The sequence below is a fragment of the Myzus persicae genome, unplaced genomic scaffold, assembly GCF_001856785.1.
Source record: "Myzus persicae strain clone G006 unplaced genomic scaffold, MPER_G0061.0, whole genome shotgun sequence".
Lineage (NCBI taxonomy): Eukaryota > Metazoa > Arthropoda > Insecta > Hemiptera > Aphididae > Myzus > Myzus persicae.
In genome coordinates this window covers 371,743-396,625 of record NW_019101664.1, presented here as the reverse complement: position 1 = coordinate 396,625, position 24,883 = coordinate 371,743, and the positions used below count along the sequence as shown (strand labels likewise).

General features: G+C 30.0%; 1 protein-coding gene across 1 annotated transcript in view; it reads right to left on the bottom strand.

Annotated features, from left to right (window-relative positions):
• Window positions 1-24,306, bottom strand: part of LOC111029991 — a 48,341-nt gene extending 24,035 nt beyond the window's left edge. Inside the window, exons 1-4 of the mRNA XM_022309271.1 lie at window positions 24,062-24,306; window positions 16,056-16,424; window positions 9,064-9,202; window positions 1,769-1,941 (exon numbers count right to left, since the gene is read on the bottom strand). Of these exons, the coding sequence (XP_022164963.1) occupies window positions 1,769-1,941; window positions 9,064-9,202; window positions 16,056-16,424; window positions 24,062-24,140 (760 nt within the window). The 5' untranslated portion in view covers window positions 24,141-24,306. The remainder of the gene's footprint in view (window positions 1-1,768; window positions 1,942-9,063; window positions 9,203-16,055; window positions 16,425-24,061) is intronic.
• Between the last annotated feature and the right edge of the window lie 577 nt (window positions 24,307-24,883).

Below are 24,883 nucleotides of genomic sequence, written 5' to 3'. Positions count from 1 at the left end.
TTGTATATTATTATATAGAGGTAGGGTACTTTAATATATTATTATTATATTATTCACATTGCCCTCATCCGCGCCACCGTGCGGGAGAGATACCGCCGCGCCGCCGTCTGCGTTTCCGTCGCGAAATTTCGGTTGCCCGTTTTTCCGACGATATTTCTCGCGATCGCGAATTTAAAGTTTTCCTGAATAATAATTACAAATTCCGTCTTGAGGGCGCAAAACAATTAAAACGATTAAACAAATTACTTGTTTACACAATTATTTCTATTGTATGGGACCTGTATTATATAATATATTATTATTATACAAAATTCGTAACGTCCTAGGCCGGATACTATTTCGGATTCCGAAATTGATTGAATAGTTTGTGACTCTTGATAACGCTTTCATCTTGTGTAAGCGAGTGGGAGAGTATTCGTGTGCTTAGTGCATGCGCGTTTGTACATTTTGTTTGGTAAATACAAATCCAAGGATCGCATTTTAATGTACCTACCTACTGCGTTTAAATATAATGTGAATGAGATTAATTCACTATTAGTTGTTTCCGGCAAACGGTGTATTATGTGTTATTTATTATTTATTGTGAACGTCGATGTTATTATTATTTTAATTCTTATTATTCGTGAAGTCCTCTATTTACGTAATATTCCTATTGGCTATGTTACACAACGGGATACTTACCTAAAACATACTATATTTGTATGGAATATGATAAAAGACAACAACTGGACGAAATACAAATAAAAAATAATAATATTAAAAGATTTTTATTTACTCGTTGGGAGTAATACATAAGTACTATGTTATTATTATTGGAATTTTTTTTTTCGATTGTCTATAGTAGCTAAGCAATATATAACATATAAATATAAAGGTACTTACACAATATAGCTATTCAAACAGCGTTACACCAAAGTCATAATATAACATTACACCAAAGTCAATATTTTTCATTTTCATTTTATGAAAACGTTAAATTTAATTCGCAAGAGATTAGACAATATCGCTTGTCCAAGAATCATTGATGACAAATAAATCATTATTTTCACAAAACAAACTTTGAAAATTCATATTCTATTGATAATAACTAAATACATTAAAATCAATACGTTTGTCTTGTCTTGGAAGTTATTAATATCAAAAGTTGCACACTAGAAATTAGAATGGACTATATATAGACTATATAGTTGTCTTTGGATACTCCATTTTAATAATCAAACCAAAAAATAAACAATAAACTGTTCTGTATACCATTTAGTACCCTTGGAGTAGATATGATTATCATTTATTGTTTATTTTGTTTTTAATGAGATTTTAAAATAAATCCAAGAATATTTTCTTTACCCAAACTAGTTTTTGAATTAAAAAAATATTGTATTTTAGAGTACCTATAGTTCACTTGAAATGTTCCAACTTTTTACTTATGCTTGACCAAATGAATAAATATTAAATAATATGACCTATATTCATTATGGTGTATACTATTAATATTTGTCATGTACTCATGTCAAGATTTATTTTATTTTTAATCAAAAACAGTGACAAACAAATTAAATAATCAACATGAATTCGATTAGTTTAAACATTTTTTTTTTGTACAACTCACAAATAGGCACTGGTAAACACAACCCCCCCCCCCCCCCCGAATATTGAGTTTATATGTGAGGCTCGTAAATCGTAATTCGTTAATAAAATGTTTTGTCTATAAAATCGGTATATGCTTGTAAACAATTATTACAATTTTATAATTTGTTTATATATTTCTTACCAGGATTAAATACGAATCGTTTTGTGATACTGTATGGAGTACTAGGTATGATGAGTTCGCAAAAAAATGTTGTTCGCGATGGTAATTCGGATTCGGAGAACAACGTCGATACTGTGACATCAAATGCGCCATCGTTCTGATAATCCAATATCTCAATAGGCAAAGAACTGTTTCTAAAAAAAACAACAAAATAATTATATCAAACGTATATTTCCCATTTTAAATCAATCAATGGATACAATTTATCAAATCGTAATTTCAAACTGAAATCAAACGAATTGTTCTGTACACCAAAGGCAATAACAGTATAATATCTGATAATTTTTTAAATAAAATATTCACCATAAGCTACAATTAAAATACATTCAATGGACGACAATATTATATTATATTTGAAATATTAAAATATAAAATAGATAATGTATATTGCATAAATGATATGAAGATGATAGTATCCTTTATGTCTACTTTTAAGGCGTCAAATAGGTATGGTAAAATTATAAATATAAAAATACATATTTTAATGCAATTATTCTAATTTTGAACTCAACTTAACTGTATCATCATCACCTTAACTTCAAACTTTTGAGATTGCATGCGATAATGATTTACAAATGTCAGGCATTCAGACCTAAATAATACTTAGGGCAATGTTTATATTATATATGTGTTTATTTCATTGAAAAAATATATGTTTTTATATAATGAGTTCCTATAAATTGTTTTATCGTATCTTTATTATATTTTAAACTTGAGATTGAAACATCTCAACAAAAGCTAAGATATCAAGGAAAATATAATATAACAGATGATGCACATTACAAGTGTCTTTTTTCACGCTCTTTGTTTAGTCTTACTATTCTTAATATGGGAGTTTTGAACTTTTGATTTTTGTTTTCACAGTGTGTTTTGTTACTTTAAGAAAGGCTTTCGGGAAATATTTTTATATTAATAGAACTTTCAACTCATCAATCTAAACAATCTTGTTATACAAATTGCTAACATCGATATTTTTTTGTTACTCAAATAAAATTTGTAATAACTAGTAATCCGCTTGTTTATACTGACAATTTCATTTCAATGGGGTACTTATCTCAAATTCAATAAAATAATTGGTTCTATATTTCCTTTTATGTTTACATTGTATTTTTATGGAAAAAAACGAATTTGGGGAAAAATTCAATAGGTATTTATATAAATGCTAATTTGTTCAAAAAAAAAGATAAATGGCAATACTGTACTTGAGCAAGGGATTACTGCATTGTTCCTCAGTTTTGTTAGTCGTTAAGCATTTTTATGTAACGAAAATTAGTTATATAATACCTATTACTTATAGATAAATGTATTGGTCACTAAGTGTAGGTACATAACAAAATAAAACAATTTAAGAATACATTTATTTAACCCAACTAGGTTAATAACTAATAGAGTTAAAAATATATTTTTTATGACAGTTTTGAACTAATTAAAATATAACATAAATAAATAAATGAAATGAAATGAAAAAAACTGTACATAATTTTCTTCATTTAAAAATTAATTCAACAAAATTAAATTAATAAAAGTTTTGTTGAAAAATTGTTGAGACAAGATACAGTCATAATACTGAGGGTCTTCAAATTGCTATAGAAGTTGGTCGATTAAAACTTTGACTGTTTTAAAAAGCTTTCAGAATTTCTAGAAAAAATGAATATGAATTTTAAGCTATCGTGGAAATTACAAATAACTAAAAACATGACTAATATGTAGAATAACATACAATAATAAAACTACTGTTAATATAACAAAATATTACAAAATAATTTTTATTTATTATCATAAATGTGTTGAATAATAATAAAAATAATAATAATATTTTTATTGATCAAATTCACGTTTATTAATAGGTATTTGACTTTATAATGTGGAGCTCAGTAAAAATTGTAATGACATTCATCGTGACCATAAAATGATTTTTGGAATTGGTTAAGCCACTCGACCGACACTTTTTTTAAGCTCAAAATAAAATATGGATCATAATAATACCATTATTATTAGTTTGAGGAAAAATAATAGAGGTAGATTTAGCGTATAAATTCTGTGAAAGACGATCAGTCATACAAGAATACAGAGTTATTTTTTAAGAAGAAAATCCATAGTTCTTATGTAATATTATACATAGTTTGAATTCGACGAACAATAAATTATTATAATAATCCCTAAGAAAACAATATTATATAATAATATAAGTTCAATATGTCAATATTCGATAAAAGTGGAACGGTTTTTTTTCGTCGATATTATAACTGACGCCTTGGAGAAATTAACATCACGGACCACCTCCGCGGTATACTGTATATTACATAATATAAGGAAAAGTTAATTAGGCAGTAATGGTAATTAGTAATTACGAACGAATAACGAAAGATAAAAAAAAAAAAACGTTTCGAAGGGACCGAGTTATTAACGACGGTAAAAATTAAACCTTCGAAACAACGGGCCATATTTTTTCTTGTGATATGGCGGCTCTGAAGTTGAAACAATATTTACAAATATAATAGAGATCTAATAAGGAGTTTTTATTTTTACTCGACACAGTTGTGGAAGCCTGCAAAATACCGAGGGTGTGAAAATTACTTATTGTAAGTAGTCGTATTTCGCGTCCCCAAAACAGTAGTCTGTTGCTGTTGTGTGTTTTCGATTTTCCAAGCGTATATGATTGGTTACGACAATTTATAAAACGCATGCGGATGGAGGGGGGCGTATCTCATCAATATGTGAACTATTGCAGGCTGCTGCTGCTACATCTTCGGTCAACCGAAGACTTAAGCGGTGACATGATTTATCGTCCACCGACTTTTGTCTGGACGTTTCCACTTTTTAGCGGCATTTTTTTCCCCCAAAAACGTCTACAAGAATAACTGTTGAGTATATCCCCCCCTCAGAAAAAAAAATAAAATCCTAGAATATAAACAATATCCTAAACAATATAAATGCAGTTCTTGAGTTTTACCAGTAACTTGTCTTATATATCTTACTTTTATAGTTTCTCTAACTCTCAGTTTCTCTTTGTGTAAGCATGGACATTGGTTTTCCATCGTTTGTATTTATTTTGTATGAAGTACTGTTATGAATGTATACAGGCACTACAGAGCGACTCACTTTAAGCGAGTTTATATACTACCTATGTAGCTTATCGTGAGACGATGAGATTGACTACATTGTTATAGGTACCTATACGAACCGAATAATAGTTGGTTTTATTATAATAAAAATATGTAATATTACATACAATAAATTTTTAGTAGGAAATTCAGTGCAAACTATAAGTATATTATAAGAATATTGACACTGTCATATTTTAAAAAAATTAATGGTTTGAATAAAGTATTAAAACGTATGTATTCTAACATAATCTATGAATAATAACAAAATTAAAAACTGACATTTAATTTTAAAATATGGAGAGTATAATGATACAGTGGACGCCGCTTATAATACTCACATTGGGACCAGCACAAAAAATATAACCGAATGAATCTTTTAGGCGAAGTGGGGAAAAAATTAATTACATATTTATGAATTTTATTTTACTACATATTTTTCTTTAATTTTAATACTCTAATGCATAGGTATTACATATGACATACGTATTATTGAATAAATTCAAAAAATTCTGATAAAAAAATTAAAATTATAATACATGTAAAAAATGATTATATGCATTAATAAAAAATTATAAAAGATGTATGTATAATGAACCTATTTATTATTTATGAAAAAAAATTGTGATTTCGTTTTTTTTTAGTTATAAACTAATATTCCGGAAATATATTGGAAAATGTGAAAGACGATACAATTTGTTGTACATACACACATAATAAAGCAAAAAACATTAATTAATTTCTAAATTTTTTAGCATTTTTTTTTTTACAAAATTTGAGTCTTATAAACGAATTGTTGAGTCTTATAACCGTATTTTCTATAACGTATTTGAATACGTCCGGATCGTTTCAGACAATTTTGAGTCTAATAAGCGACTGAACCTTATATCCGTGAGTCTTATAAGCGGCGTCCACTGTATAAGTAGCCTCCCTTACTTATCGTTTCAGAATAACACTGCTATTTTTTTGTTTTGTAATTATGTTTACATTTTTTTACGGGATACTAAAATCAACCTACCTACTATACCTCGTACTTCTAAGGCAACTAGGAAATTATTTCATTTTAGATTTGATCATAATATTATAAAGATTAAATAGTTTCTAATTATGTTTGTACAATGACTACAATGATCTATTTATGGTTTTAAGTAAGTGCAGATAGAATCCAATTGAAATGAGAGAGAATATTAAATTGATTAATGATGTAACCATGTGGTTTATTGCGTAATGCTTAATAGCACTGAGTAAAGGGATTTAAATATGAACTAATAATAACGCGTCTTTACAACAACAATGGAGATAATGAGTATATAGGTTGTACATATAAGATATATTATGTATATAACTATTATAACTATTATATATACAAAGGGTTAGAATAATCATAATAATTATCATCGTTACCAAGTTGATTATATCATATTAATAAATTGTAATTGTAATAATTAACTACAAAATATTAAGGAAAATAAATATTAATATAGACAAATAAACCCATTAGCAATTAATAACAAATAAAATGTTGGGGAAAATTAATTTATGTACTGTACCTACATAGTACAGTCCTAAGACTCATATGATTTGAATTGATTTACACAATCTGTTTCTAAATTCACATTTATAATATTACTTGTATGAAAATTAAATACATTTTGCAAACCACATGAATAGTTTTAAATTAATAGCAGAACGTTGAATGTGTTCGTTTAACAATGATTTATGTTTTTTTTTTGTATGTTTTGCCACATTTGGGAGTAGCAAAATTGGTCATCTTGGTTTCTGGTAGTGAATTGGATCCAATTAGTTCTTTGGTCTGGGTTGTAAATAATAAAAATGCTCGATTTTTGTAGAATACAATTTTCGTGTATGAATAAAAAAGCTACCAAATTTAATTTAAGATTCCTTATAAGTTTATATTATAGCGATTAAAAAAATATCGAAAGTACATAGTTGACATTTTATTTAAGAGTTTAAATTTCAAGTTATTATGAAATTCATTAAAATCACGAAAATATTTAGTTACATAATTTGTAGATAGAAATTTATGCAATTTCTAATTATCTAAGGACTGAAAAATGTAAAACAAAGCTCCTCGTAAGTTTTTTTCACAGAAAACTTAAAGTCTTAAATGTACAAATGCACAAGTATTTATTTTTTATAGACATTTCAAGTTCAAGTTTCTACGAAATTGGAAATTAAAACGAAAAATAATGTTTTTAATTATCTAAAATTCGTGTTATTTAATATATATTATTTATAGAAACTTTTAGAGAATTTACGGTTACTGCGTATATTATTATTTACAATACACAATGCAGTTTTCAAAATATTTTTATTCACTTAAGCTATTTATACTACGAACCAATTCACACCGTTTTCTGATACGTCAGTATTGATTTATAAGTTAAAACCAGCTCTTAACATTATTTGAAATAAAATTATTTAAATTACTATACCTACAACACGTTCGGTTTGTTTTAGGTAAACATTATTTCACGTATTACCAATGGAAAAATAAATTACTTATAAAATTACTAATATAAATATATATAATAAAAAATCGTTGGAAATATAGGCTGACAGACGGTCTCTGATCAAACTTTTTTTTCATTGTACACAAGAGTTTCTCATTAAATTAAATTTCAACACATCCCTTACAGTGACATACTTAAGATGAGGTCTATCAACACCTACTTACCACACAGCAGAGCGAGCTCCCAAATTTTTAATAATAAGGATATTGGAAAGGTTATCGTAATTGATAAGTTATTAATAATAATTTTTTGTAAATGTTAAGTTTCCACCCAAGTACCCAGTAGCTAATCAATTTTAAATTTCTTGAAACCATGTAATTTAATAATAATAATATAAGTCTAATATAGTGTTAATAGTATTATTACAGTTGTATTATAGTTTTCGATCTGAATTAGTCTTTCTTCGCCGCAAAGTAAATATACCACTATTCTATTCTTTTATATTTTTAATTATTCTGAGATATTATAATGGTGTAGTTTTACAATTTTACAGTTCTTTTCAAACAAGTCGAATAATTATTTATACCTGAACTCGGAGGTTCTTAGAAAATTGAAAATTAAAATTTACTTATTAATTTTTTTAAGATATAGCTATAATAAAATTGAAAAATAAAAATTACAATTTATTCATAACCTAGATAATTTAAAGTTCCCGGTGAAATACATTTTAAAATCAAAGGATCAAAACAATATGAAATCAGGATTTTGATTTAGGATTTAATCAGAAAAAATTATAATTATCTATATTGTATTTTGTTTTGGAGACTGGGTTTTAACTTTTAAAAGCTATATAATAGTTTTAAGAGAAGTTTTAACTTATACACGTAGTATATAGTATATACATTATATACCTATTATATATAGGTATCTAGTATATAGTATAGTAATAGGCAGCAAGTTTCAAGAATAACCTTACTATTACTGAAAAAAGTAATGTAGATACCTCGGAACTTTATAAATGTATAATTTATATAAATTCGGCAGGTTTTCACAAATAGAATGACCTCAATTGTATTCTTATTTAAAAACAGATATTTTATATTGAAACAAAATGTTTGTACTTAAAACTACGTTTCAGAAAAACTAAAACAATTTAATTATAGGTAAACCTAGTTATATATTTTCATGAATATACTCATAATTTGAATTGAATACACCAATATTTATTAGTTTCACTTTTTTCGTATGTGTACTTCCTCTTCGTCGTTTAAAGGATAAAATTAATTCTTATATAATTTAACCATTTAGGTATTTTATTTAAAGTCTAGACAGAGCAGATTATTAATGAACACTAGAATATTTATGTATAGATATTTATAGACAGGTACTATTAATTTAAACAACCATTAAATATGCTATCTAAAATAAAGTTTGAACGTTTTGAATTCAAGAATTTAAATTAAATGTACTATATAATAGAATATTTATGAATATTTTAGTTTATTAGTCACTTTTGGGCTACAACTGAAATCATATTTTAAATTCCAATAAGCGACAGTTTTTTTCTACTCTAGGTATATACGGGTAAATAAAAACTTCTATTGCGATTAATAATAATTTAAAAATGACTGTAAGTAAATTATGTTCACTTTTGTTATAAAAATATTATGCAATTTACCTGTTTTGCGTTCCATTTGTTTCGAGCTTGTACAGTTGCATCTTGGGCATAGGAAATACTCTGGAAATTGTACAAGATATGTTCACCATGTCTTGGTCGTTGGCTTTGGTGCGTTTCATGTGCATGTGTTGGCCAGGAGCTGTGAAACGGAAAACAAACAGTGGATAAGTCGTAAGTACCTAAGTAGGCATCAATAGACAATATTAGGGGTAAAGACGATGCTTGTGCGTGAATAATATAATACCAATGCACAACACCGTTTCCGTCAGCATTTAAAACTTTTAGATTTTTGAGGATGGCCGCATGAGTGCTATTTGATCATATAATATTATATCAATCCTTACCTCCACTGGATTACAAAATAATCTAAAAAAGTTTTCAGTTTTCTGATTTTTAGGAGTTTCAGCCATTATAATAATATGCAGTATATATTCATTATTCACCCATTCTTCGTCTATAATATACAATATAATATAGGTATATGTGGCAGGCTGCACAGATGCATACTATTTTCCTAATTCCATCGTTTTCTATTGTTAGGCAGAATTGTTGAACCTTACGCCACAATGCTTGGTTAAAATTATGATTATTTAACTCGAAACTTCTACGTTCGACAAGACCATACTGCCCATACTTGATTATTTGGTTTTAAAATCGTCGAAAATAATATTATTGCGAAATTATTACCTAGGTACTGGTTTTTTTTTTTTAAATCATTGTTAATAGCACGATTTTGTTTATTATCGGAGCTCACACGAATCTATGTATTTACACACCTCTTTTTTTTCTGCGCCTTATGCCACACAGTTAAACAAAAGCGCCGATAGCTGAAAGTTAAAATATATTATGAAAACCATAATGCGTATAATATTTAATACGTATCTACGGAGGTAATTAATATTTATTATTTATAGTTGTACAATGTATACCTATATTATTGCGTGACAATGCACTTCCAACTTTCCAATTGGTTTGATTTATTTAAATATTAAAAAATTAAATATACAACCCTTGAACCACTCGCCGTACTTATATTCAATACTTGCATAATTGTCTATATTTAAAAAAAAACAAATGGCGTGACGATGAAATAAAAATTGGCCTGCTTAAGTCAGCACGCCTATTATATAAAACTCAAATGGTACCTCTGAAGGACCGTCAGTCATAGATCAAACAATTTTGACCAAAAACTTATTTTAATATGATATTTTATACTTACCAAATATGAAATAAGTAATTACCATTTGAGTATAGATAAGAAATTACACAATATTCCCGTAGCAGTTTATCTACATATGTAGTATGTTTAAATTACAAAAATAATAGAAATAGATAATTATTATCATCACAAATTACTATTGTCCAAATAGTTAAAATATAATATCATAGTATGATGATATAATAGGCATGTAATATGTATTATCCCATGACTATGTCAGGTTATACGTAATTCCAACGTTCGTTACAATACAAAATATAATATTTGCAGTTAAATTACATACATAATATAAAATTCAAAATTAACAGACTTTGTTTTAATATTACATAATACATGACACTTTAATTGCAATTGCCCCTTCAACACGATAACAGACGTTCGCGTCGTTTGATCGAATACGTTAATAAAAAATGCATTACTTTATTGGCGTTAACTTTGGCGGATCGCAGGAGGGGTGGACTCACCCCCCCCCCTCCCCGAAATCGCACACACCCGTCATCCGGCGGACCACCTCGATAATATGACCGTTCGCGCGTATCATGTGTATATGCCTCGGGGTATTTCACGGGTCCGCGTGTTTATTCTTACTTTTATCATTATTATTATTTTATTTCATTTTTTACATAATCTATCTTGCGAGTATCCGCTACGCGCACACCCGCCGACGTACACGAGGGGCGGCGTCCCGTCGTCGCTTATCCATCTACGTCCGATGTGGCTTAAAAAAAATTGTCACCCCCCGCGTCGTACGTAGGTACATAAGCTTATATAACAATTTATGACTATGTATCGCGTGTACAACGGGCGCGAGTGTGAATGATTCACACGTCAAAAAAGACCATCAATCAAAAATTCGGGAGGAAAGTAACCAAACGTTTTAGCTTGTAATCGAAAACAACACTCTACCGTGCAGCAGGAGCGGCAGCAGCAGCGGACGGCAACAGCGGATACGGCGACGGCTACAGCAGCAGCAGCACAGCAGAAGCCTTCTGTTCCCCCCAAAACAAATCCAACCGTCGTCGTCATTGTCGACTCTGCAGTGTACATGTATACACGTTTTACCACGCTCGTCTATATATATATATAGCTAAAATAACAAGAAATTCCGATCGAATGACCTATGCCGTACACGGTACACACGCACACACACATATATATATATGTACACACGGTGCAGTGATAATGTGGTATACGCAAGCAAGTCTAATCGAAATCGTAAGATTTCCCCGTCAACTTTGGAGAATTCCTGAGCTTCCGACACCGCGATACGTGTTTTAACCTATACCTACCTATATAATAATATAGCACACATTTTATTCGGACTTCGATATTTAATCGGTGCTCGAATTCTGGGGCGTCTCGCCAGTGTTCATGTACTGTCAATTTATCACGGATGTTTGGGAGAGCTGATGCCGAAACGTTTAGTTGTTGACGTTGCACGTGAAATCTCATCATCGCAGTCTTCCGTTTCGGGTAGTATGTAATATAATATATGGTTTGTGTTAGCACGCATCTAAAAAGCACAATAATCCGTTGATCAGAGAAGACTCGCCATCAAAAAAATAATTTTAATAAAACTCGTATCTATTATATTATTTTAGTTCCACTCAAACACATCGAATCTCGCACTGTTTTTAGGCATGATTGCAAAACTCTTAAAAGTTTCGATACGATTATTTGTGTCGGTTCCCCTATCCATAAGACTTTTATAACACTGTTTACGATCAAATGAAAAACACATACCTATATGTACCTTATTAGTTGTACAATCTAAAACATTTATCGCTTCACTCAAACTCTGATGCGATTTTATAGCGGAACGCGACCCAGCTGAAAATACAGCTAGTTGGCCAAGTAAATTGGTAATTGATTACATAAACTTTACTGTGGATACAATCAATTAGAAGAGTCAATGCTTTTTCTTTAAAATAAAAGTTATTATTTAAAAATTTTTTTTAGTTTTAAAGACGCAAAGCTCAAATTATATGCACATACTGCAGGGTGTCACATATCTACATATCATCTAAATAAAAGTTCTTTATCATGTAGTCGTGCATGTCACCCGAGAAATCCAGGTTTACGACTCTGAGATCTCCCGGACGTCACACAATAAAACCGTCTTTCATTTCCAAATCATGTTATAAAATATATAAACATGTTTATGTCATTAACGGTACTACTTTGATTAGGTATTGAATTACGGAGTACATACAAAATACAAAATACACTAGAGTGTCAAATATACAAGTTTATCCTTTATATATTAAAATTATGACAATTTCGGAACATCGTGCAGATAAACTATTAATCATTAGTGATGAACTGATAAATATAAAGTATAACTGAGTGGATAGAGTGGATACACTTTATCCTGAAAATTGTATACAATACGTTACGTTTACAAGGGTATTAACTATTAACACAAGTATAGAGACTCAGTCACTCGGATATATCAATGTCGCATTATGTTATATTGTTTTCGTCAATTTCTAGTTAGGAATTAAAAGAGTAAATGATCCATAGTACGACAGTATGGTATATATGGATATATGATATGTAGTTTGCAAGAGTCGTTATTTAAAATTAAATTTAAATAATACATATATTATACAATTCATACGAAAACAATATCAATATGATTTGATATTCTGAATGGGTGAATACGCTATAACAATATTATATTCATCATTTCTGAAAATCTGTCAGAAACGAATTTTAATAAAATATCTCAATATTTAACGAGTATATACACTCGTACAATAAAAACATAGGTACACGTCTTTTATACGTCACCCTTTTCCCCAATTACTAAAGCGTGCAATAGTATATTATATAGATGATATAGATTTACACAATACACTTCACTATATATTTTATTGTTGTTTGGGAAATTTTATTTTGTTAGTTGTTTTAGAAGAATCATAATTAGAGAGGTAAGTCGTATAGTTAGTTGAGTAATTTCATTTGAAGGTCGGGTTCAGTAGGCACGCATGTAACCGTAAGCCGAAAAGTGTGAAGGTGAGCAATGAGTTTTATAAGTTTAACATCTACTATTACTGACATCCCATCTATAGTGTCCAATTCTTCAAAGATCGTGGAATTATACACAATCCTAGAATATTTTCAAATGCCGCAGAGCCGGGGAGTAGTATCAAATAACTACATGAAAGTTAAAGCTAAGTTGAATGTTGAAAAGTTACTTGCAAAGTAACTTTCTAACTTCACTAGTTGGTCTTAATTCATAATAAATTTCTAAAGTAGCGAGTTGAATTGAATGCATGACATTATAAAATGTAATGCCTTGAAAACAAATAATAATTAGTAGGTAACTAGTTATTATTTTTGTGATCACTGCAAAAATCCCAATGTTCCGTGACACTTTTTAATTCAAAACTAATCGTATAAAATATTATTTTATGATGAAAGGAAAATTGTTTCTCATAATATATTTCTTATAACGCATAGCTTAAACCACATTGCATTGGAGATTATAAAATTATATTTTTCCGATGTTAAAATGCTGCTGAACTACACAATAATGTACTGCCATTTCCGTATTCATTTCAATATTAATCAATTTAGTAATTTTAGTTAGATAGTTATAAGTTTAATGTAATACTTATATACTTTACAATTGAACGAATGGGGTCTTAATTTATTTTTAAAAGCTTTAAATTCCAATGAAAAACCAACTTCTAACTTAAATTTAAACTCAAGTTATTGTTTTCACGAACTAATTTCTATCAACATAAGTTATACTTGTGGGGAACTTCAGAAACCAACTTAAATTCTAATTTTATTAGTTTTCAGATTAAAGAAACCTCACTTTAAGCATTTAAAAAAAATTGATAAATAGTCATGAAATGACATTGTATTTAGTTAATCGTAAATTATAGGTATTAAAGTAGTTGAGTTTCATACTGAAATAATGTATATGTTAATACTTAGCTTTGTGACTGTAAACTTCAATTAAAAAAAAAAAAATATCTATTATTTACTGTTGGATGAACATACAAATATTTAATCATGTTTTATATTTGATATTTTTTAATAATCATTAAGTTATTATTATTAAATTCAATAGTTCGTCCAAAATAAAATATTTAACCATAGCGTCCATGATAAATACATACATATTTTGTTATATTACAAAACCATTAGATACCAAACAAATAGTTCTTATCAATATTGTTGTGTATAATAATTGTTACTAGCAATAATATTTCTTAAATGCAATAGGTACATATTATTATATATTTAATACGTCGATGTATTAACTTTATAAATTGTATTCCAACCAATCTAAAACTGAAATTAATTAAAAGAAAAATAAATTTAATTCCATTTTGCCCATTTCTTGGAATTCTGGAGGCGATTATTTTTTTTACTATCGATTTATTTTGTTTCAATAATGAGGTGATATTAGAGTCAATAGATATACACAATAATTTTCCTTCCTATAATTTGAGGGCATATATCAGAACAGTATCAAAAAATCTATAGGGTGATTGCCAATTAGGTTATTAAGTCTAATAAATAAAATGAAATAAATATTTTATTTATTGATGGAATCCTACTGCTAATAATTCGCTATTTGAGTATTTTGATAAATTAAATGTACTGGCATTTTGTTGACTCTTCATATAAGTACCTACTTAAAATAAAATAGTTTTAGTGTTTGAAAATTCAAATTTGTTTCTCACACTCGTGAGATTGTTCGAAGCGAGTTAAATAAAACCAAATTAATTTTATCTAGAATAAAATGTAATTATTTACCGAGGAGAGGATACATAGGGAGTTGTTAAATAGAATTCGTAATAACGATATGATTGAAGATTGTCTTAAATAAATATGTATTTTTACATAAAACCGTAAGAAATGTAAAAGAAATATAATAAATGAGAAAAACGACAACAATTGTGTAATTCTCGTTTATAAATTATAGATGATAATGTTTTACATATTATTTTTTTTTTTTCTTTTCAATTTTTCTCGACGTTCATCAACTAAATTTAGGTATAAAGATTTAAAATTGTTTACATTTTCGTATCAGATATCATTGGTTACAAATTACTAGGTAATGGTTTAACAGAGTGCAATAAAAGGTTTTTGCACTTTTTTAACATTATTTAAATTATTTATAATATATATTGAGTGTTAGGAACGAATGGAACTGATAGATCATTGTAAAGGTGAGTAGCTAAACACATTGTAACGGTTTGAAAAGAAGTCGTTTTTTTGAACACAATAGTAAAATAAGATTTTTTTGAATTCAGACCTTAAATATAGGTACTTACACAGAGAAAAAATACGATTGGGGGAAAAATACGAAGGCATTTCAATCATTTTCGAATAAAGAGTCATGTATTAGATTAATAAAAATAAAATGATTATAAAGCTCACAACATGCATTTACATAGGGTACCCTGTTCTGTCTATTCTTAAAGGAAACAACAATAAGTGGAACAAAAATTGTTGTATTTTCGACATTTACGAGCGAACTATTTCCCACGATCTATAGTGTTCGAATGCAATAATACATAGGTATTATCAAACTATAAAGCTCTTGTACAGCAATTGTCACAACTACCGATGATCATTAGAAGTCATTAAATTCCGCTGTACAAGCCATACACAAATAATTTTCGATTTATTTCTAGGACAAGGCTCCCTCGCTCCCCTCGTCACTGTTAGGTGTGTAAAGTGTAAGCTGCCCGCCACACACCGTCTAAAATATACGATATTGCATTAAAACTTAAAAGTGTTCGCTCACCGTAAACGATCATCTTCTTAATCATAAAGTCCTCGTCGTTGTACGTGGACACGACGCACTTGTAGTTGCCGGTCAGCTCGGTGGTAGGCCGGATGATGTACAGAGCCCGGTACTTGGCCAACGCGTCGTCGGTGGGCGCAGCAAAGCCCAGCCGGATGTGGTTTTTCAGCGGACCGATGGCCCGTGGTGGTTGTCCCTGTATCCACTGGTACGCAGGACTGGGGCTATTGTTGAAATACCACGTGATCACCAGCCCCTCGGCCTCTTCCGGTTTCACCTTGTACACGCAGTCCAATACGACGTACTCGGTACCGTTCAGCACAGCACTCGGCACTCTCTGGTCCGTTATCGTAACGCTGTCTACGACCGCTATAGACACAGACACACGCACGCACACACTTTTAACATGATATTTTCATGTAATTTTAATAATAATGATAATAAAAGCAACAACACGTAGGTAGATCTTTAAATGTTCTACTCGTATGTAAGGAATCACTATTATGTTTAATTTGTTTGATATCAAATAATTCAATATGTTCTCGCTCGCATTTTTGTTTATAACCACGGTTGTTGTAAATTAAATATTATAACCCAAAAATAGATATTAGTAATTATTAACATAGAGAATATTGAATATATACATATTCAATAATATATTCATTCATCTACATATACATATACATTGATAGGGCCTGTATTGTATTCAAGTGTGATCGAAGTTAAGTTAGATTCACAGCTACGTCGTCTATCGTGGCGTGTGCCTTTTATCGTATACTGATAGGTAGGCATTTTAATCGAGGTGCCATTCACTGATCACGACCAACCGAGTAATTTATAGATTTCTCAACTTTTGGACACGACACAACATACGATATAGCTGTGGACCTGGGCTTTAGAGCATATTAGTTATCAAAGTGGTTACTAGCAATTCAGGTTATTGTGGTATCTTTATCACTGATGATATTAAATAATACCAATAATAAAATAACAGCTTTGAAACACAGTATGACAAATATCCTTATAGACATTGCATGGATCATAAAAAAAGGAAACATTGAAATTAATTGAATAAATGTAGTGGTTCAAGTGCGTGGGTGGAGGGAGGTGTAGTGCTCTTTCTTATTTAAGGCAACATTATGCATCCTCTTTAATTTAAGTCTCTAAAATCTAGGGTACGCTTAACAAGAAATTGATTTACGTGGTATTCGATACAAATTAATTTGTATTTGTCTTTTTAATAAAATATATAAAACTAAAATTTAATTATTTTTTTTTTATCATTTCAAGGTGTGTAGGTAAATGTGTATTTTTCTTAGGGGAAATTGGTTTTCACATTCTATTAACACAAACTTTTTATGAACTATTGGTATGTGAAAGAAATAAATGATTAGGTTTAGACCTCGTGGACTCCTTAAAACAATTTGGTTAGATATAGAATTTGGTAAAAACTGAATGAAGGTTATGGAAATGACGATGGTTGTTAAGGAATGAAATTGTTGGTGACTATATAGTCCCCCTTCAATATTTTTCCCACCTTCAACCACTCAATAAATGTCATAAACCGTTTTCACGACGTCATATAAGTATGTATATAATCATATAACCACTAAGGTAATTATAAGACTCTTCAATTGCAGTATAAAATTTGTGTGTGTATATTAGGTATGTCCTATCCTACGATAATTTTAAGTATTTGGTATTGATATCTGAAAAAACGTTTTTCAAATTACCTATGTTTATTTCAGATACCTATTGTTACTGTTAGGGTAACACATCTTGTCGTTCAATCGTTATGACATGTGACTATGTGAGGTTAAAATGACACTTTTTCGTTGCTATACTCGGCTAACGGTCGTCAAGTGGGTGTATAATTGATTTTTCAATCTCATTTAAATGTTTATTTTTACCATCCTGCATAATATACAGTATACCTGCTACCATATATGCTGTGACATTTTTTTTTGTAATGTTGTCTAAAAAAATGTTTCAAAATTAAAAATTGTGAACAAAATTTGCAGTATAAAGGTGTCCTTGAAAGTATATAATATGTATATGTATATGTATATGTATATTGTATATAAACTATAAACGTAGTGTCTTGTGTATTGTGTATATTTCATTATTCATCGTTTTCGTCATAATTAATTGGTTGGCGATAATTGCGGCCGTATCTCGTAGGCAAGAAAAGTCATTAAGTTGTCTTAACTTAGAAAACAATTATCGTGAAAGCTTTTTTTTACCAACTTTCGTAAATACATGACGAAATTTCTACAGACTGCGGAACCTAACATAACCCCGCAGTCTAACGACATATATAATATTACTTATTATATTATGTATTATTAGATAATAATATCATGTTATGTATATATAACTATAAGTTTAATACGTATAAGTGTAAAGTGTTTAACCATAACGTATATCATGTACTTTCCTCTAGCAACGTATTTAAAAAAATGTTTGAAATCATTGTCAAATTTAGAAATTATTTCATAGTCCCTTGGTGACTAGGTCAACATTTTACTGTCTTCTCCCCTTGTGAAAATTGCACTTCTGTAACTGATTCTTATTTAATACGTCATATAAAATTGTATATATTTTGTAGAAATTAAATAGAATAATACATTTAAAATATGCCAAATATTTAAACAAAAACTAGTATTTACTTGATTTATAAAAAGCAAAATTCAAATATTCCTCTAAAGTTACACTTGTAGCAATTTAAAAATGTACGGTCTCAATTTTGTACAGTCATTTGATTTGAAGTTTTTATTTTGAAAACATTTTATATTTGAACATAAGTTAACAACTTTTCATTCATAAAAACTTATAAATAAGTAATAACGTTTTTAGTTATTGAATTGAAATTCAAAATAAAATAATTGTAAAGATTTGAAACATTTTGTCAGTCTACCATTAGTCGTTATTTATACGTATATTATTATTTTCTATGCACAATGATATTTTTAAAAATACTTTGCTAATTTTAAGCTATTTTTTATACCATAAACCTTACATACATCGGTACATTGGTGTTCACAGTTAAATGTTGATAATAATATTATATTATATAATTTCATATGATAATTAATATTTCATAGTAGCTGGATATAATATATTCATCAATTTTATCTACAATTGGTTTAAATTTAACCTACTTATTAAATTGCTCAAGAAAGTTGATAAAATAGTTAAATATTGTCATTATAAAATATACCTATAAATGGATGGCACACAGTCTCGATTTTTGTAGATATATAATGATTTATCATTAAATTTAAATTTAACACAGCCATTACAGTGGCTTATTCAATGACGATACTACTAGATATATTCAAAATCAATAAGTTCTCTGACCAAATAAATATTTACATAATCACAACTCTGGATATTTGGATCACTAGGTAGATATTTAATTTTTACCACCTCTAAAATTTGGAGCCTTGGGCATTCCCACAATCGCCCCAGTCACTCACACTTCCTAATGCGCCACTACTTGTAATTAATTATAATAGCATTGATAATTTATGATAATATTAACCAAGTACAAGGTATGTGATATGTATGCTAATGAATAGTATGTACTACTACACTGGCAAAATATTAAATGCACCGCCTCATTACGTAATTTCTAAACTCTCTTATACCTAACTCTAACTTATAATCGAATTTAACAAATTATTCATTCGGTTACACCATACCACTACACACCCTTTAACTATACAGACATAATTTTAACTACTCAAATTACTCTAAATGGTTATTTAAAAGGATAGGGAACCAAGGTGTGGATATGTCTTTCTAGAAACTAACAAAATTAATACACAACTTATATTCTTGATCTTTTAAGCCATCGCTTATCAACTAAAAATATGAATTTGTGCTGTGAGTAAGTTCTGGAAAACTTTTAATTTCATCGGGACATTACATCGTATATGTATTTATTACATCGGATCAATATCTACCTATACGATCATATCGATAACGTATTACAATAACGTGGGCAAATAATATATTCCAGCGATATTATTTAGAAAAACAAACCACGTATAAGGTACATTTATCTTAGAAGCAGGAGAAAAATGCTGGTGCTTGCATAACTTGATGGCTTAAGGACTCAAAACATCAAGGGGTGGGGTGAAAAGGATTGTCTAATAATAAATCGACTCACTTCATAGACAGCGGCAAAATAGGCCTGGCAAGGGTGGTTGCGTTGATATACCTCTGCATTTTCAAATCTACACGTGTGTCTTGATATAGAGTCGAACCGATGTATTCAAAGCGGAATACAATATATGTACAATGTACATAATAAACAATGTGGAAACAAAACGAGTTTACGTGTGAAAACATAATGCGTTATCCTTTCGCAAATATAGCACGTGCGTGTTTAAGAGAGAAATAAAAATTAATATTTCTTTAATCTAGAGCTCAACACCACGACCACCAACACCACCACTAAAACTACCACTACATAACTCTCGTCCGTCGTTCACGCTCTGAGTTTGCACCTTCCGTGGATTTAAATTCCATTTCCATTTCCATATATTATATTTAAATATATCGTTTTTTATGTATTTTTCTTTTTTTGTATAAATATCAACATAATCGCTTTCTTCCAGTGGTGAACTTTCGTCGTATCTATACCTCATCGTTTCCGTCATCGGATATGCGGGAATACCGATAATGGATTGTTTCGTTTCGTCGAAAAATAATAAATAAGTAATACCACCCTGTCTGCCCGGCTCGTGGGGATAAAATGAGAAGTTTTTCAATGTAAAAATGTCGTGGTCGTAGGGGAGAGATATCGCTAAGACTTTGAAGCACCAAAAATCACCTCTTGATCCAGAAAGACACTTAATTAGCCGCACATAAACTGACTTGAATTAACGACGACAGTAACAGTGAAGCCAATAGTCCCTTACTTCAAAGTTTGATCTGCCTTTTTCACTCGAATGTTTATCGGTTATTTTCCAATACGGTTTGTTTGCACACGCATCCTCCACCACGCGCACTCGTCTTAATTAAAATCGAACACCCTGTGATGTCCGATTATGATGGATCCAAAATGATGAAATTAATATCACTCGAAAACAGAGGACTTTAAGTTATTCCATATTATATACATACATATACAATATACCACATGTATAATGTATATGCATTATATTCTACCTATTTGGTACTTATAATCTGCATAATACGTTTATAATATATCGACATCACTATAATAAATTTGTCTATTGAATTTTTGACTAACCAAAATAGTGTTTATTCAAAATATATGATAACTACTAAAAAAATGTTATTAAGTAATAAAGTAAATTTCAAAATTATCTATTTAGCTTGAAATTTCAGTTCATATATTTAAATTAGATAAATAATATAAATATTTTAAGTAATAGGCAATAGGCATACTAAACAGTTTTCAATAAGGTCAATCACTATTTAGAGTACCTACTTACCTTACATAAAATACAAAAAATGATAATTTATAACAAAAGGACTGACTATATTATAATTTATTATAAGTAAGTCGTATGTTGTATAACCGTCGGAAAAAACCTTATCAATTTTATCCATCGTCGTTTCATAATGAATAGAACACACGTGTTTATCACCAATTCTGCACTTTTAGACATACACAATAGTATATCCACTTATTTAACTTATTTCCAATATTTAAAGTTTATCTTTTTTCGTCTTGTAGCAAGTATTACTCATACTTATCGCCCAACCATACAATACATGTCACTCAGTGAATAAATTCACCTAGACATCCCATTTCCGTTATTTTCTTCCTTCATCCTTGCTTTTATTCTAACGTCTGTGGGGTGGTATTTTTTTTATTTCGTATTCGAAAAGGATTATCTTACCATGATGACAAGTGAACATTTCAACCAAACATTTTACCGGGAATACAATTAAAATTTTTTTTTAAATTAATAGTACGTGCACATAAAAAAGCACATAGATTTCATTGTTATATTGAGTTGTAAACATTATTAAATCAAAAGTATATTAAGTTTTTTTAGTTTATTTTGAAGTCATAGGTATATACCTATGTAAATTTAACAGTCAACAGTATACAGGTAAACTTTCAAAATTTAAACACATTAAAATTAACAATTTATTACTACTTTTGAGATTTGACTATAAAATCCTTCATACTTTTAAAGAACCGTGAACGATGTCGTAAAATAACTTCTCCGAGTTATAAGGAACTGATTATTTGCTCTAGAACGTAGGTAAATTTATTTTAAGTTACTTAATAAAAATGATTTTAGATGATTGACGTTATCGGAATTTAACACTTAATGTCGTGAAAAAAATATCCTCTTCCTCAAATCACTACCAAATAACCTGTCAAAAAAAAATTATTAATCCCTACTAAATATTCGTATTCTTATTTTTTTTTTTAGAAAATTAGGATTGATCAGAATATATTAATCAAATTTTTCATAATTAATTGATAAAAATGTACAATGACAAAAAACTAAATTGCTTGAGATTTTCAATTTTTCATAAAATATACTTTTTTTTTTATATATTTGTTTGTATGTTATAAACTTATAAGTATTTGTAGAACAATGCAATATCTTATATCCGTAGACAATATTGCAAAATGCGTATTTAAATGTATATTATTATTCTCGTTGAATCCGCATTTGATCATTATTCTACACCAGTAAACAAATTGCCTGTCTAAAAAGTTCATTTCAAGTTGATGTCAAGATCTTAGGGAAATTATATCGTATTACAATTTAAAGACTATTATTATGTATGTTTTCGAAGGAATCTTATATCAAATGTATTTCTTTTGTAAATGTGAATCGTGAAACGATGATGTTTTGCAATATCGTTATTAATATTTTATAATTATATACTTATGTTTTGGCCTTTGAGCACAAATATACAATATTCAACAGTTTTGTTGTTAACTTGTTAATAAAATAAAGCATTGGCATTTTAAATTTTAAATCAAAAATTTGATTATTTACCTTTGCATACCATATTTTATAAAAATAAAATAAGAAAAATGTATCAGCGAACGATATAAAATAAATATTATATTATATATTTTTACCTACGCGTTTATATGACTCAACAAATGTCACATAAGTTCGCAGAAATATTTTTCTTAACCCAAATTAACTTTGAATAATGTGTTAGCTTTCTGATTTAGATTTTCGACTTAAAACAACGAAATGGCTAAATAATAAATATCTCCACGGTCCCTTTGAAATTATCCCTAGAGATCGTTCTCAGCCGCGTCACCCCTATCCAGAAAAAAACTGTTTATTATTCGACGCGAACGATCGCGAGTTTTTCATCTTTATCCTTGGCAAAAACTTTGCACCATATTCGCTTAAAATTGTGTAGCGTTTATGAAATCTTCCGGCTTAAAAAAGGAAAAAAGAAACGTGTACCCACCTATTTTATTCTCTAGATGCACTTCAATACGGCTCAGTATTATTAAACCTTCCTGTACACATATTCGTTCTTATACGGTTCAAAGGCGCGTCAATGTCTTTTACATTTTTAATAATTATTTGTCTCGCACAAAGATTTAAAAACTCTTGTGCGCTCGGTGCGCATACCTATATGTGTATATTACATAACAATATTTGTTCTTTTCCCAAACTACCGACTATAATACTCGTGCACCCAAAAAAAGATTAACCCACGCAAAAATGTTATATAATTTTGGGATTAGATTGCGTAAACAAAACACGTTGTCGTATCATAAAAATACATTATATACAATATATAAGTGTTCGTGTACGCACGAAAATTGCAGTATGGGCAAACCAGAGTATGAGAATTGATATGTTTGCAGGGTATGACGGCGACAACGACAGTTAATTTCGTACAAACAACTAAACCGTAATCGGTGGGGGGGGGAGGGGGTGTGTATTCGGCATTCGATGATTTTCTCTAATGCGCTGAATATCTTTAAAATCAAAAAAATTAAACAAATTATTCAGATCGCGGCTGCTTACCGTCGAGCGCGATCGTGCACGAGTAGAACAAAGAGTACAGGCCCAGGAGCAGCTTGGTGGTCACCGGTGGCCGGACCATGGCTGAAATCGTCGTTCCTTGGTGGTCCGGCAGCGGCGAAGATGATGCTCTCCGTAGTCAGGACAAGAGTGTCGGCCGGCGGGTCGTCTCGCTCGGCTTCGGCGGCGGTGGCGATGTGTGCGTGATATACGTCTGTCGACGGCGACCGAGTGCGTCGTCGGCGTCGGTGGCGGCGACTGCCGTCGTAGGCTGATACGACGTCGACGGCGGAGGGATGGTATCCCCCGGCCGCCGCCGCCGCCGCCGCCGCCGCCGCCGGTTCGGCCCGATGTCCACGTGGTGCGCGCCGCCCGAAATGCACCGCCCTCGCCACCGCTGCCGTCGACGGTTACCGCATGCCTTGTGTGTTTACTACCCTCCAACCCCTCAGCCCACCCGCGGAACACACACACACACGCGCGCGCGCGTCCGGAAAAATTCGAACTTGATAAATTTTCTAGGTTTTATTATTATTATTATTAAGTTTGGTTTTGAGATGGAAAAAAATAGTGCACATCGAAGCACAATTTTTTCACGTAACTATAGGTGCACCATTAATATTATAATGCAGAAAAACGTGGACTTGACCGCTGCATGAGATTTTATCCCGTGGCTGAGAGTTCAATGCGACAGAGCTAATTTACTTCGTATTATTTACAAAACATCTATAGTAATTTTTTTTGAACACGATTAATTTTCAAATAATTTTTCGGTAAACAAAACTCCGTCCCTTGCAACGCACACCGCCTGTTTTAACATCACCT